General features: G+C 48.5%; 1 protein-coding gene across 1 annotated transcript in view; it reads left to right on the forward strand.

Annotated features, from left to right (window-relative positions):
* The window catches only part of Pop1 (POP1 homolog, ribonuclease P/MRP subunit), a 48359-nt gene extending 40746 nt beyond the window's left edge, over positions 1-7613 (forward strand). Inside the window, exons 15-16 of the mRNA XM_004640060.2 lie at positions 4884-5225; positions 6145-7613. Of these exons, the coding sequence (XP_004640117.1) occupies positions 4884-5225; positions 6145-6799 (997 nt within the window). The 3' untranslated portion in view covers positions 6800-7613. The remainder of the gene's footprint in view (positions 1-4883; positions 5226-6144) is intronic.
* Positions 7614-13812: the final 6199 nt, after the last annotated feature.

Here is a 13812-nt window from a genome sequence, read left to right on the forward strand (position 1 = left end):
TCTTGCAGGTGATGGATTATTTTTTCCCTGCATCCTAGTTGTTTTTAAGAGATCCTTTCTTACCTTTTCACTAGCCGCACCAGTGTCTTCAAGATCTGAAACTCTGTCTTCACTTTCACTTAAACGGTTTTGCAAGCTTGTGATTGAGATTTTAAGTTCTTCTGTATCTCTTTGACTCTGCTTCATACGATCTGTTTCTTTCCTGTATTGCTCATTCAAGGAATCTGTCATTTTCCTAATCTCTATTTTTTTAATCGATGTCTTCTTTAGAAGCAGTTTTTAATTCTTTTGCTGCAGTGTTTTTTTCAGATTGGGTTTCCTCCCTATGTTTCTGTAGTTGATTCTTTACTTCAGATGCTCTGAGTTCTGAGAATTCTTTTTTTATTTCAGAAAATTCCACTCTGAGTTCCTCTATAACTTTGTGCTGTTGCTTATTTACTATCGACGCTATTAATTCGTACGTTTGAGCTGAGCTAGTAGAAAAGAATTCCGCTCTGAGTTCCTCTATGACTTTCTGCTGTTGCTTACTTACTATCTGCGCTATTAATTCATACATTTGAGCTGAGCTAAGTGTCCTCTGCACTTGTTCTGGGTGGGCATTGGGTTTCCTTCATATGTTGCTGCATTTGATTCTTTAATGCAGATGTTATTGATTCAGGGATTTCTTTTTTCATTTCCAATCTGAGTTCCTCTATACCTTTCTGCAGTTGTTTCTGTATTTCAGAAGCCATTGATTCATTGATTTCAGCTATGTGATTCCCAATTCATTCTGTGTTAGTGTCCTCGGCACTTGTTGTGGGTGAGATTGGGTTCTGAGATTGCATTTTGCTCCTTCTCGTTGTCTTTTTTTGTAGGCCTTCTGACCTTTGTCGTAGAGCTTTGGTGCAGTTATAACCTTAGCACCTACTGAAATTCAAGTGCAGATCTACAAAGTTTGGATTTATCCAGCTGTGCCTGGCTTGGGTCTGGCTGCTGTGCTCAGCTCCTTCCTGCTGCCGCCCTTGGGAGTGAACCTTTTGTGCCCCTCTGGCAAGATGTTCTACTCCTGGACTAGCTGAGTGGTTCTGTCCCCTACTCTCTCTGCAGGGATTGCAGTTGCAGGGTTTCACCCCAGACCTGTATGCCAGGCCTGAGGTGAGTTTGGAGGGGACAAGGTAGAGTAGGGGGGAGAGGCAGCTCTCCCACACACTCACTGGGCCTGGGCGAGGGCTGGATCTGGGGGTCCTCAGAACGCGGCAGAAATTTTCACTGGGCGGCCAGGTTGGGGTGGGGTGCTGCAGAGTGGTGGGGGGGATCCCAAAGGGGTGGAAGAGCGTCTCACCCATGCTGTGCCTGGGCTGGGACTAGTGCGGTGCAGGGTAGTTGGAAGCTCTCCCACACACTCACCAGGCCTGGGCTAGGACTGGATCTGGGGGTCCCTAGAATGCGGCAGAAATTCTTACTCAGCAGGCGGGGTGTGGGTGGGGGTGCTGCAGAGTGGTGGTGGTGGGGTCACAAGGGCGTGGAAGAGGGTCTCACCCATGCTGCGCCTGGGCTTGGACCCTCAGGTGCAGGTCCCGCTGGCTCAGGGTAGCTGGAAGCTCTCCCACACACTCACCGGGCCTGGGCTAGGACGGAACCGGGGGTCCCTAGAACGTGGCAGAAATTCTCACGTGGTGGGCGGAGTGGGGGGGTGCTACGGAGTGTTGAGGGGGCCCAGGGGGGTGGAAGAGGGTCTCACCCATGCAGCTCCTGGGCTTGGACTGGCAGGTCCCGCTGGCCTGTTTCTGTTCTTTAATTGGTGATCTTTAATTCATTGTTCTTTAATTGGCTGGATGAGGGGCTTTATTTCCTTTACACAGGAAGCCCGTGTGGACATCAGGAACCTGCCCTCCACTAAAGTGCAGGCGCCCTTTCTGTCTCTCTCCCCTTTATTGTGGCTTCTGCAGTGTCCAGCCAGCCAGTCCACGGCCATGGTAGGCCTTCCTAACCTTTGTGCTGTCTGAGGCACCAGTACCTAATAGGGAGTTACACTGTAGTCTCTCTACCAAACTCCTTGGGAACAAAGGTATGCCTTCCTAGTTCCTGTGGCCACCATAGAGACAAACACAGGGCCTGGCTTTCCAGCTGAGTGTTCATGATGGATGGATGACCAGCTGAGTGGTTCTTTTTTTATATATATTTTATTTTTTAAAATATATTTTAGTACAGGATCTATAGGGTCTCACTACACAGATCAGACTTGGAGTGATCCTCCTGTTTTCAGCCTCCCAAGCGCTGGGATTATAGGTGCACACCACCATGCCCTGTCTCATTCATCACCTCAGTGTGCCCTGGGGGTAGGGGCCAGCACAGCACGCTGGGGATCAAACCCTAGTCCCTGCATTTGCCTAAGCAGGTCACTGAGCTATCTGGCCGGCAGTCAGCTGAGGGGCTCTGCAGTGATGCATTCCTGGACTGTTCACTGACTGGCTCTTTTTGGGTGGTGGTCATGTGCTATATACTATGTAGTTGAGGTTCTGTATGTGTTCAGTCAATTATTGACAGTAATACCTTTTTCTATGCACGTATGTTTTCAATAGGTACAGAATTTTTTTTAAATGAAAAAGATTGTTCTACACATTTAACAATAGCTCTTTTCATTTAACAATAGCTCGTGGATGGTTTCTTCATATCAGTAATTCTAAGCCAATTGTTGGCACACTTTTGGCGGACAACCAGATAATGAATATTTTTGGCTTTGTGGTCCCTTTGGTCTCCATGACAACTGCTTAGCTCTGTCATTGTGGCCTGAAAGCAGTCACAGATGACATGTAAACTAATGAGCATGGCTGTGTTCCAATCAGGCTTTATTTATGGACACTCATATTTCAATTTTATATAATTTTCCTGTGTCATAAAATATTATTCTTTTGCTTTTTTCAACCATTTTAAAATATAAAAACCATTCTTAGCTCACAGGTTGTACAAAAATAAGCAGGGGCCAAATTTGGCCTGTGAGTCACAGCTTGCTTGTTCTGGCTGGAAATAGAACTTTGAGTGATTCCGTGGGGTTGCAGTATGGATGTGTATTTTATCAGTGGCTGTTGGGATCATTCCAATCTCTCTCTCTCTGTGTGCTGTGAGCATTTTTCTGTATACATCTCTGTATATGTGTCTGACTTATTCATTCACTCAGCACATACTGATTGAGCGTGTACTGCGGGTCCAGCACCACTCTAGGCACTAGGGGTGTCAGATAAAGCTGACACATCTGTCCTTGGCTCTGTGGGGCCTGTGTCCTTGATGGAACACAAGCTTCCTGGGTGGTAGGGGGACTGAGAGGAGGGCAGGGGAGGCTAACTGCAAGAGCACCATTCAGAACAGGGAGTAGAGTCCCACATTTGGGTGGGGGTGGCATCTGATGGGATGGGGGTCCACTTATTCCATTTTAAAGAAGTCTGAGCCCAGGCTTAGTAGGTGAGACATGGTGCCGAGGAGATTGGGTGATGCTGCCTGGACTGTGGATGAATAGGTCAGACTATTTTCTCGGTGAATGGAGTGGGTAGGTTTTGAGCTGGATGCAAGAAGCAGGGAGGGACTGCTGGAGATTTGAAGAGAAAGGAGTTGTTGTAAGTAATTTTCTCAAAGAGTGGAAGACTGAATTGACTGGGAGTGGAAGAGAGCGCCCGTGTGTTTGTGTTTATGAAGTGCTTAGGGCTATTCGGGATCACTGTGACAGGGCTCTGGGAGCTGCTCCCACCAGGCCTGGCTCTCCCAGGTGGAGAGAGTGATAGGCACGTAAGGGAGGGGCTGTCGTGTCCTTGGACTCTGCTGACGAGTGAGCTAAGGGTGGGCAGTGAGGAAGTGGTGGTGTGCCTGACTGGGAGCCTCTGATGGGAGCAGTTGGGCAGGGTGAGTGGAGTCAAAGAGAGTAGTGTCCTTGTAATTGGGATTGTGTGGTGGGGCCCATGCTGGACCTGAGACCTGAACAGGAGAGTAGGTCCTGGATGTGGAGTGATGGTAGGCCAGTGTGTTCAAAGGATGACTGATGGAGATGGCTGAAGCCACTATGAGTGACAGCATTGTGGGAATGAGAGAAAGGGGCTTGGGGGTGAGTGGGGATGTCTAGAAGTTGGAAGAGGACTTGCCTTAGCAGGTCCATGGAATTCTATCCTGGTTATGCTGCAGGGTGCAGAAGGCTCAAGGTCATGCATGGCAGCACTGTTTGGAGAAGCAGAGGCTTGGGTATAACTCAAGTGTCTCGCAGCAGAGGGCTGCCTAGCTAGGTTAAGATATGTTCATTTGGTGGAAAAGGAAAGAATTTTACACAGAATGAGGGAAATTCATGTGCTGATATAAAACAATCTCCAAGATACTTTGTTAAATGGAAAATGTTAAGTTAAACAAAAAGTGCTATGTCTAGTATGCTCATATGAGTAAAAAGAAAGGAATAGGTAAAAGGTACCTGGGTACAATGTCTTTTGAAGAATATCTAAGAAACTGATAAAGACGTCTTTGTGGAGGGGAGCAGAGTCACTAGGAGCAAAGGTCAGGAGTCAGAGAAACCTTACTGTTACCCCAGGCTTAGTACTGGGGATGCACAGACTCTAGGAGTGCCAAGGCTTGAGCCTCTCAGGAGTGGCACACCCTGGTCATCTGGTTGTCCAGTGGTCACATGGAATTACTTTGTAGCTCCCAAAGACTAGAGGAAACAGAAACTCTTGGCTGTTATTTTATCATACATGTCACGGAAAGCATATTTGTGTGTGTGTGTGTGTGTGTGTGTGTGTGTATGTGTGAGAGAGAGAGAGAGAGAGAGAGTGTGTGTGTGTGTGTGATGGAGGTGCATTATGTGACTCTAATTATCTTAATTGTCACTCTCCAGGTGTTACAAATCTGTTGTCTTTTTTATATTTCATTAGGCGCCCTCCTGCCAAACGGCCCAACTACATCAAGCTTGGCACAGTGGCGCCTTTCTGGTGTCCCTGGGAGCAGTTAACTCAGGAGTGGGAGTCCAGAGTCTGTGCCCAAGGAAAGCCTTCTGTAGATTCCTCTCCGAGTGGTGAGGAGAGTAACCTCAGGAGACAGGAGTCACCTAAGGCTCCTGCGCCATCTGCCAAAGCAGGCACAGCTGTAGATAACCCCACGGAGCCAGAGGTCATGGACACAGAGTGTCAGGACCAGCCGGGGATGAAGAGAGTGACGGACCGGGGCGCCCCTGGGAACCATGCTGTTCTCACCAGGAGCCAACTCTGTGTTCTTCGGTAAGTGCAGGTGACTCCCAGATGTATTTTACAGTGTTTGGTTTTATTTTTATGTTGAACAGAATGTAAAAGTTAGCACTGTTTCTTTATGTAAAACCCAGATGAATGCTTGGGCGTTCTAGGAGTCCTTTGGTGTTGCAGAGAGGACCCTGCAAAACAGCCTCGTGATAGCTGACTTGAGGGCATGATAGTGACTGATGAAATGAACCTCCTGTCGGCTGTAGTCCTAAGCCAAGGCCGTTTTCTGTCACCTTTTTCCTTTAGTCTTTGCTCACGACGTGGTACCCTTCTGGGTCACCAAGGACCTCTCGCACGGAGCAGGCTTCCTTGCTTTGCATCCTTTGGTTCTAGCTCCTCTGGTTCCTTGGAGTCATGGACTCCTGGTGGCTCAGCAGCCCCTCTGTGCCCACACCGTGCAGCTGCTGGGTGAAGTGTTTTGCTGTGGTACTGTGCGGCCAAGCCCTGCTGCCCGGCAGCTCCCTGTAGAATGTGCTCTCATCTTAAAAGCGCTCATCCCTTCCCTCATACTTCTCCCATACACTGAGCTCAGAATTTCATATCCTTCTTTCTGACTTTAGTTCTAGTTGTCCCCTCAGGGTCTCCTCATCAAAATGCCAGTTCCTCTTGTTCCCATCCTGTCACTGTGATGACAGCTCTCCCTTTACCCACTGTCTTATTTTTCTCTGCCTTTAACTTCTTAAACTTTTAGTCTTAGAATGATAGACACATATAAAGAAAAATATTTTTATTAATATATGTTAATATATTAATGTTTTTAATTTAAAAATTATAGTTTTAATACTTTCTTACAAATAGTCTTTAAAAAAATCAAGTTAATTCTAGCCATGCCTTATCTTCTGATTGTAGTATCTTTTCTTAAACAAAATAACCTCAAACATATGTCTCTGGCTTACTGTAGGAGTCGAAAATTACTGAAGCAACTGTCTGCCTGGTGTGAGCCCTGTGCCAAGGACCGGCGGGCAGCGCGGTGGGCCCCTAGACAAGGCCAGCATGAACTGACCGGAGAGGCCTGCCTGGCTCTCACGGACCGCTTCCCCAGGGCCCTGGTGTGGGTCAGCCTGTCCCTGCTCAGGAAGGGCAGCCCTGAGCCACACACCATGATCTGTGTCCCAGCTGAGGAGGACCTGCTCCGGCTCCGTCAGGACCGGCAGTACTGCGGGCCCCAGGAGCCCCGGCACAGCGACCCATTCAAGAGCATGATCATGAAGCAGAAGGAAAAGAAGAAAGTGGAGAAAAGGCAGAACCGAGGACGTGCTGCTCCCGAGGGGCCGGCAGCAGGGCTGCCTGAGGCCAGGCAGGAAGCCCTGACCCAGGGGCTGTGGCCCGGTGCCCTCCCAGCTGTGACTACGCACTGCTCCAGAGGCCTCCTCGGCTATGTCACTCAGGGAGATTTTTCCATGGCTGTGGGCTCTGGAGAAGCCCTGGGGTTTGTTAGTGTGACAGGCTTGCTGCATGTGCTCTCCAGCCAGCCGGCGGCCGAGAGGGGCTTGGTGCTGCTGAGGCCACCCGCCTCCCCGCAGTACCGGTTTGCAAGAATTGCTATTGAGGTGTGAACTTGAGCGATTCATGGCTTGGCGGGGCCCGGACAGCAGCTTCACCAAGTTCCGCTGTTGGAGAGCTATGTTCTCCTTGTCTTCTGTTTCAAAATATCATGTGAAATTCCTTGGAAACAAAACCAAAAACTGACATATTATGCAAATGATGAAAGGTTGGCATCGTTCCAGTTCTCTCACTGATTTCCATCTTGCTCTGTGCTGGCTGTGACACCTTTGCATACCTGTGCAGCCAAAGCTGTTGTGTTATGTTCTCTGGTCTGGTGACTCTTGCTGGAAAGTGTTAGAAGCTTTACATTTTACCATCCCTTTTTTTAGGAGCAGAGGTCTGTTTGGAAGGCCTTATAGTCAGTCACATCATAAGCAGCTCTAACGGTTTAAGCGACTTGATTGTTACCAAAGAAGAAAAGACGAAACATCTGGTGTCTGTGCATGAGATTTAGGCCCCTGTGTAGGTCATGCTCAATTTGGTACCATAATGAGAGGCTGGACACTTTGTGTCAGGAAAGAAGGAAGGAAGGAGAGAGAGAGAGAGAAAATCATGAATAGTTTATCACTGCTTGTTTATAGGCAGGCTCAAGAGCCCAGTCACAACAGCCCATTCAAGTGTGATCACCATGACACAAGTATCAGGAAGAATGAAAACGGTAGGGGTCTCTGGCTTTGTAACCCCTTTATTATTGACCAACCTGTGATCCTAGGAATAACTTAGTTTTTTAAGTAAAACATTTGTTTTATTTTACAAAGTATTTCTCAAAGGCATAAAGCATTTCTCAAAACATATTCTATGGCATATATAGTCTAAAAATGAATATAGATTTTGAGGGGAGTTTAATTTGAACCCAGTTAAGCATTTTTTTTTGTTTGTTTTGTTTTTGATATAGGGTATTTCTGTGCAGTTTGGACTGGTAGTGATCCTCTTGTTTCAGCTGTCCTACTGCTGGGATTATAGGCATGTGCCACCATACCCAGTTACAGGGCTGGCATGGTGTAGCTGGGTACAGCATGCAATAATAGGGATCAAACTCAGGACCTCGAGCTTGACAGGCAGGTGCTTATGCCACTGAGCTATCTCCCCAGCCATGCATTTTACTAAGGGATTTCTTGATACTTCCATGTCATAATGTGCATTGTGAATCTCTGCAAGAAAGATGATAGTATATAATGCATAGTATATAGTATATAGTATATAGTATTGTCTGAGTCATTTCCTTGCTGGGACAAAATGCCTGACACCCACAGCTTATGGATGGGGAAGAAAGGTTTATTTTGGCGCATGTTTCTATTCATAGTTTACTGGCCCCAAGGCAGGCCTAGAGGCCTGGTAGAGGAGAGCTGCTCTTGGCCTGGTGGACAGGAAGCAGTAGGAAGGGAAATAAACCCTTCCAGGCAAGCCCTCAGATGCTGCCTGACTAGACCCGGCTTCCTCGCAGCAGGTCAGCGCAGCCCCCCATAATCCAGTCTCAAACGCCCTGCCCGTGAGTACATGAGCCTCGTGGGAGCCCTCTGGATAAAAACTGTACCAAGTATGTTCCCCATTTCTGTGATTCCTCAAACTCCTGTGCAAGGAGTATTTTGTAGGATGTGTTTGTAGGGCCTCTAATATGATAGGTCACCAGGTGCCTGCCACCATCAGTACACTCCTGCCAGCTGCCTTTATTCTAGAAAAACTCAATGGCTCAGCGACTTTTAGCTGTCGGAACACCTTACTTTTCTCCGTTAATCTCTAGCAGTGTCTGTGTGGGATCCTAGCAATGGAACTAACTTGAAGGTTAGGCATTATTTCAGGTAAAAGCGTCATGTTTTTGCAGTAGCATGTAACAGTCAGGTCTTTGGGATGCTGAACTGGGGAAGTGCCACAGGCCTACATAGGGCATGTCAGAACAGGCTGGTGTTTGTCCTCCCACATTCCCTCCTAGTGTCTGTCCAACCCAAATGAGACCAAAAACATAGAACAAGTGGTTTCTGCAAACAAAATAAATCAGAATGTCACCTGATGTTCAGTTGTGACTATTGGACTGTTCCTTGTGTGTTTTCTAGGCTCTGAGCCACTTCCTCTGTGGCTCAGCTCTTGATAGAAGTCACCTGACCTCAGTCTGTGCAGCACTGTCTCAGTTACTCTTCTCTCATTCCTGGGACATGGAATGACACTTGAAATTCTCAAAATGAAGGAAGGAAAGGTTTATTTTAGCTCACAGTTACTGGAGGTTTCAGTCCACACTCAGCCGCTCCAAGGCAGAGTGGCACAGGGCAGAGTGCATCCATGGCATCAGCAAAGAGCAAGAGCAAAATGGAGGAGTAGCAGCAACAGAGGCAACAGAAAGTCTGTCTCTCTTAAACTGCATTCAGGCTATCTGTCCCAGGCTGGGGAAGTACTCACACCCGTAATCCCAGCAGTACTAAAACCCATAATCCAGTGGATCATGAGTTAATCTCAAACTTGAGAAGTTCCCACCTTATGACTGCATGAGGCTTTGGGGGGACAACTAGATACAAACCGTTACAAGCCCCCAGCCTGGGGTCTGCTACCCACCCTCGTTGCAGGGGCCAGGACATTTGCAGTCCCTCCTCCCTGAGAATGGTAGCTCAGCCTGTGCTGAAAGGATAGACTAGCATTCTTAGTACGTGTCCTGGGAGCGCTGGTCTCTGGAAAAAGGTGTTTTGTGACCAAGTTTGGAAAGAGCTATGTATGGCAACCTCTATTGCAGATTCACAGTGACTGTTTACATAGTCAGGCTCTGTGCATCTCTGGAAAGCAATCTGTTCTGTCTTTCAGGCCCCACCCCCTGGCATTGTATACCCATTGTCCGGAGAACACTAGTTTTAGGGAATATACTTTGAAAAAAACTAACCTCTGTACATGTGAAATAAAGAGCCATATCCCTTATGAAGAAGACTGCTGGGGATGGCTTCACTCTGAAGCCAACTGAATTGATGGTACTTTATTTTGACCCTGATAGGCACTTGCCACACTGTACTACGGCCACATAGCTACCAAGGAAGTATGACATGGCCCTATTTTCTTGAGGGGACATCAATTTCAGAGTCGGTGGAGGAAGTATGTCAACCTTGCAGAGCAGAGAATTGATTCTTACTGCTGAGTGATTATGTTTTACTTCTTCTGGAATTATATAAGCAACACTGTTACTCCAGCCATCCACATTCACTATAAGAAAACAGGAGAATGACACAGTTGAAGTCTCCTGGACTTTTGCTACCTTTGCTTGGCTGCTTGGGCACTAAGATGTATGGGGTAGTTTGCTTTTAAGGAAAATATTGTTAGTGACTATGGCTTAAATACAAGTATATGTTGCCAATTCCTTGGGGAACTTGATTAGTATGAATGCTCGTGTTAATTGTCTTTTTGTTGGAACTAGAAATCTGATAATTAACAGCCTGTCATGTACTAATGTAGTGTGGCTGCCTTAGCTGCAGGGTCCTCTCTCTAAGAGCTCTCTCTCTCTATGCAGATATTCCAAAATTAAAATCAAAAGAAATCAAAATTTGAAACCCTCTGGTCGCCAGCATTTTGGTTAAGGGCTATTCAACCTATAATGCTAAAATCAACAATTGCGTGTCTCTTGGAGCAGCAGCGGCAGCTGCACAGCTTCTGGTGACGTGGGCCTCCGCAGGACATGGGGGACTGCAGCTGTTGTCTTGTTCCCCGCCGTGGGAAGTGTCCGTGTGGCAACTTAGGGCACCCTGTGGAGGGCCTGCTGGCCCACAGTGGCAGCTTCCACCTGGGCAGAGTCCACATCGTGAGGAAGAGGCCAGCCCAGCTCACTCAGTGCTTGCTGAGCCCCCACTGCCCCACAGAATCAGGTGAGGCTTTTTTTCCTTTCTCTTGGCAACTGTTCGTCTCCATTCAGCCACACACTGAAGCAGCCACCAGGGAATGTTTAAGGCCCTGGAGCCCAGGTTCACCCTATACAAGCAGATTTGACTGATCAGGGTGAAGGCTGGACATTGGGCTTCTTCAGTGCTCCCAAATGACATGCAGCTTACTATTTGGACTTATAAAATGGGGTTGGGGGTACAGAGCAGGAACCACACAGGGCGGGGCAGGGCAGGAGCAGACACAAGCTGCCTGGTTTGGATGCTCAGGAATTAGCGTCCGTCCTTTCTTGGGCTTCTGCTGGAACCAAGCTAATGGCTAGATTTATACTGAGCATTTCTCCTCCTTCCTGCTTTTTTAAAATGTAAATGTGATCAGGTGCTGTCCTGGAAGGCCCCTCCTCTTCCCGTGCACTGTCACTCAGACACCTTTGGGTCCATCTCACCACTCACCCCTGGGCTTCGCTCATTATACTCCAAGCTCTGTTCGGGCCTAGGCTTTTCCATGAAGCCCAGGCTCGGCTGTCGTGGGGACATCCTCCAATATGCCTCCCGTCCTTCCAAGTTTGATTTTGATGTTTCTAAGGGAAGCCTTCTCTTTCTCTATTTAAATACACCCCTCCTACCTACATGAGCCTTTATCTCACGATGGGCTTATTTCCCAATAACATCAAAATGTGTAATAATAAATTCTTTCTCCATTTGCTTGTTTGCTGTTTACTGTGTTACAGTGTGAGCTCTAGGAAGGTGAGACCATGTCTTTAATTTTTGTTACTCAGAAAGTGAACCCAGGTTTCAGCAGAGTTCATTTTTTTTAAAAAAAATTATGTATTTGGTACAGGATCTCACTATGCAGCTTGGATTCCTAGTGGTCCTCCCTTTTCAGCCTCCACAGTGCTGGGATTACTGGCATGCACCATCACGCCCAGTTTCGGTGGAAGGCTTGGCATGCCCAGGGCAGGGCCAGCACAGCATATGGTACCAGGGATTGAACTCCAGTCCTTGTGCTTGCCAGGCAGGTACTTAGACCACTAATCTATCTCCCCGGCCCTCAGCAGGGTTCTAAAAGTCACACTTGTGTTTAATGAATTTTTGTCAAGTTGATGTACAGTATTCATCAGAGGGTGCTGCATCTGTATTAAGCTCTATTGCAGGCCAGGTATGTATTGTAATGAACAAGTCAGCCACAAGGTGGTGCCAAGACCTCACAAGAAAACAGCTCAGTCTAGGAAAAGCCTTAGGACTGAAACAATTCTATTGTTTGTCCTTGTGTAGCAGGTTAGAGACTGCAGAGTGTGAGGGGTAGGAGGTCAAAGATCAACAATATTTCCCTCTTTGGAGGCAACTTCATACTAACAAAATCATATTTTAAAAGACTGAATTTTAAAGAGATATTTACAGAAGAAACAACTGTGTGTGTGTGTGTGTGTGTGTGTGTGTGTGTGTGTGTGAAGGTCTTGCTTGCTATGTAGGTCAGGCTGGCCTTGAACTCAGTATGTAGTTCAGGATGGCCTTGAGCTCACAGCAACCCTTTTGTCTCAGCCTCCAGAACACTGGGGGATTAGAGGTGATTACAGGTGTGAGCCACCATGCCTGGTTTAGAAGAAACAATTTTAAACGTTCTTATCCAGAGGACAAATTTTAGCCACATTGCCCCGGTAAGGGTCCCCACCATCATAAGCAGCTGCCTCTGATGAGGGAGAGCTCATTCCTTGCGCAGGAAATGCCATCGCCACCTTGACAGCAGATGGCCCAGAGGCCCCCTTGGCTCTGCTTTCACCCATCTCCCAGCGTGCTTGCCTATTTCAGCTCACATGGAGAGCCATCCCTTTGTTTTTATGAGGTGAGTTATTACCATTTTGTTTACTTTCCCCCAGGCTACACAGGCCTCACTTCTCTAGCTTTCCCTCTCTATTTCCAACATCTCACAGAGGATCTTAAATTGTTGTTTTTGGACAAGATGTGATTTGCTGTCAGAGAGCCCTGCACAGCTGTGTGGCCGGGCAGAGTGAGGAGCGCCCTGCGTGGAGAGAGCCTTGGGCTCCCCGGTCTCTGAGGCCAGCCGCATCTCCAGCGCCATCTTTCCCGGGGAGACTCTGCCACTGCACCCTGGGGCTTTGTGTTCATTGGGTTTCCCTTAAAAGAGGAGCCACTGGCAGGTAATTATGTTAGGAAGTGACCTAAGGGGACCAGAAGGCAAGGCTAGGGAAGGGCAGACAGCTGGTGCAAGTAGCATTTGGGGCACCCAGGCTCTCTCCTCATTGTTTACCTGAGACCTGGAAAAGGGACATCTTCATTTTCCAACTCCCATTTCTGCAGACCCGGGAGGGGGGAGGGGCGGCGAGCATGCGCGCATGTCCTGGCGCTTCCAGGTTAGCTAGTGTGCTGCTGACTGAACCTGCTCCCCTGGAAGGCCTGCTGGGCACCCCCGAAGGAGGAAGTGGAGGGACCACTTTGTGTGTGTGTGTGTGTGTGTGTGTGTGTGTGTGTGTGTGTACGCATGTGTATGCTATACATGTGCCCATGTGTTGTGAGCTGGAGTCACGGGGGTCAGTCAGAGCACCCCTGATGGGCACTGTGGAAAAAGAGTTACAAGCTGGCATGTGGACTGCAGCGTTGGTGTTGCCCAAGTGGAGGGCAGTTAGGGTCCAGCTGCCCCGCGACCTCCCCCGATCTGTGTAGCTCCGATCCATTCTCCGTGTACTGCAGGACAGCTGTGGCCTGGTAGGAAAACAAACGTGGGTAGAGGTCTGCGGCTCCGGCTCGGAGGCTGGCTGTCCCTGTTCTCTGCTTGGGAGCCCCCGCCTCAGTGTTTGCTCTTCAGCTCTGTGGTCACCTCTGGCTTCCCTGTATCTGCTGCTCAGTTCTCTGTAAACCTAGAGATAGAGACTGAGGGATCCCAGGTGGCTCGCATTGTCCTCAGACCACAGTGTCAGCACTAGGAGTGCAGATCCCCAGGGACACCAGTGTAGCCTCTTCATCCGCTCAAGAGCCCAAGGTGGGCCCGTCCCTGGAGACAGGAGCAGGGGCCAGCACTGCTTCCCCTGCCAATGCAGGGCGCTGGCCGCGGAGGGATAGACAGATGGACGGAGGGACTGACGCGCTTCCAGGTCCAGCCCCGGGTGTGCCAGGGCTGCGGCTGAGCTTCTGTGAGCGCAGGGTCACCTGGCTGGGCCGTC

Source organism: Octodon degus, unplaced genomic scaffold (genome assembly GCF_000260255.1).
Source record: "Octodon degus isolate 3935 unplaced genomic scaffold, OctDeg1.0 scaffold00118, whole genome shotgun sequence".
NCBI classification, from domain to species: domain Eukaryota; kingdom Metazoa; phylum Chordata; class Mammalia; order Rodentia; family Octodontidae; genus Octodon; species Octodon degus.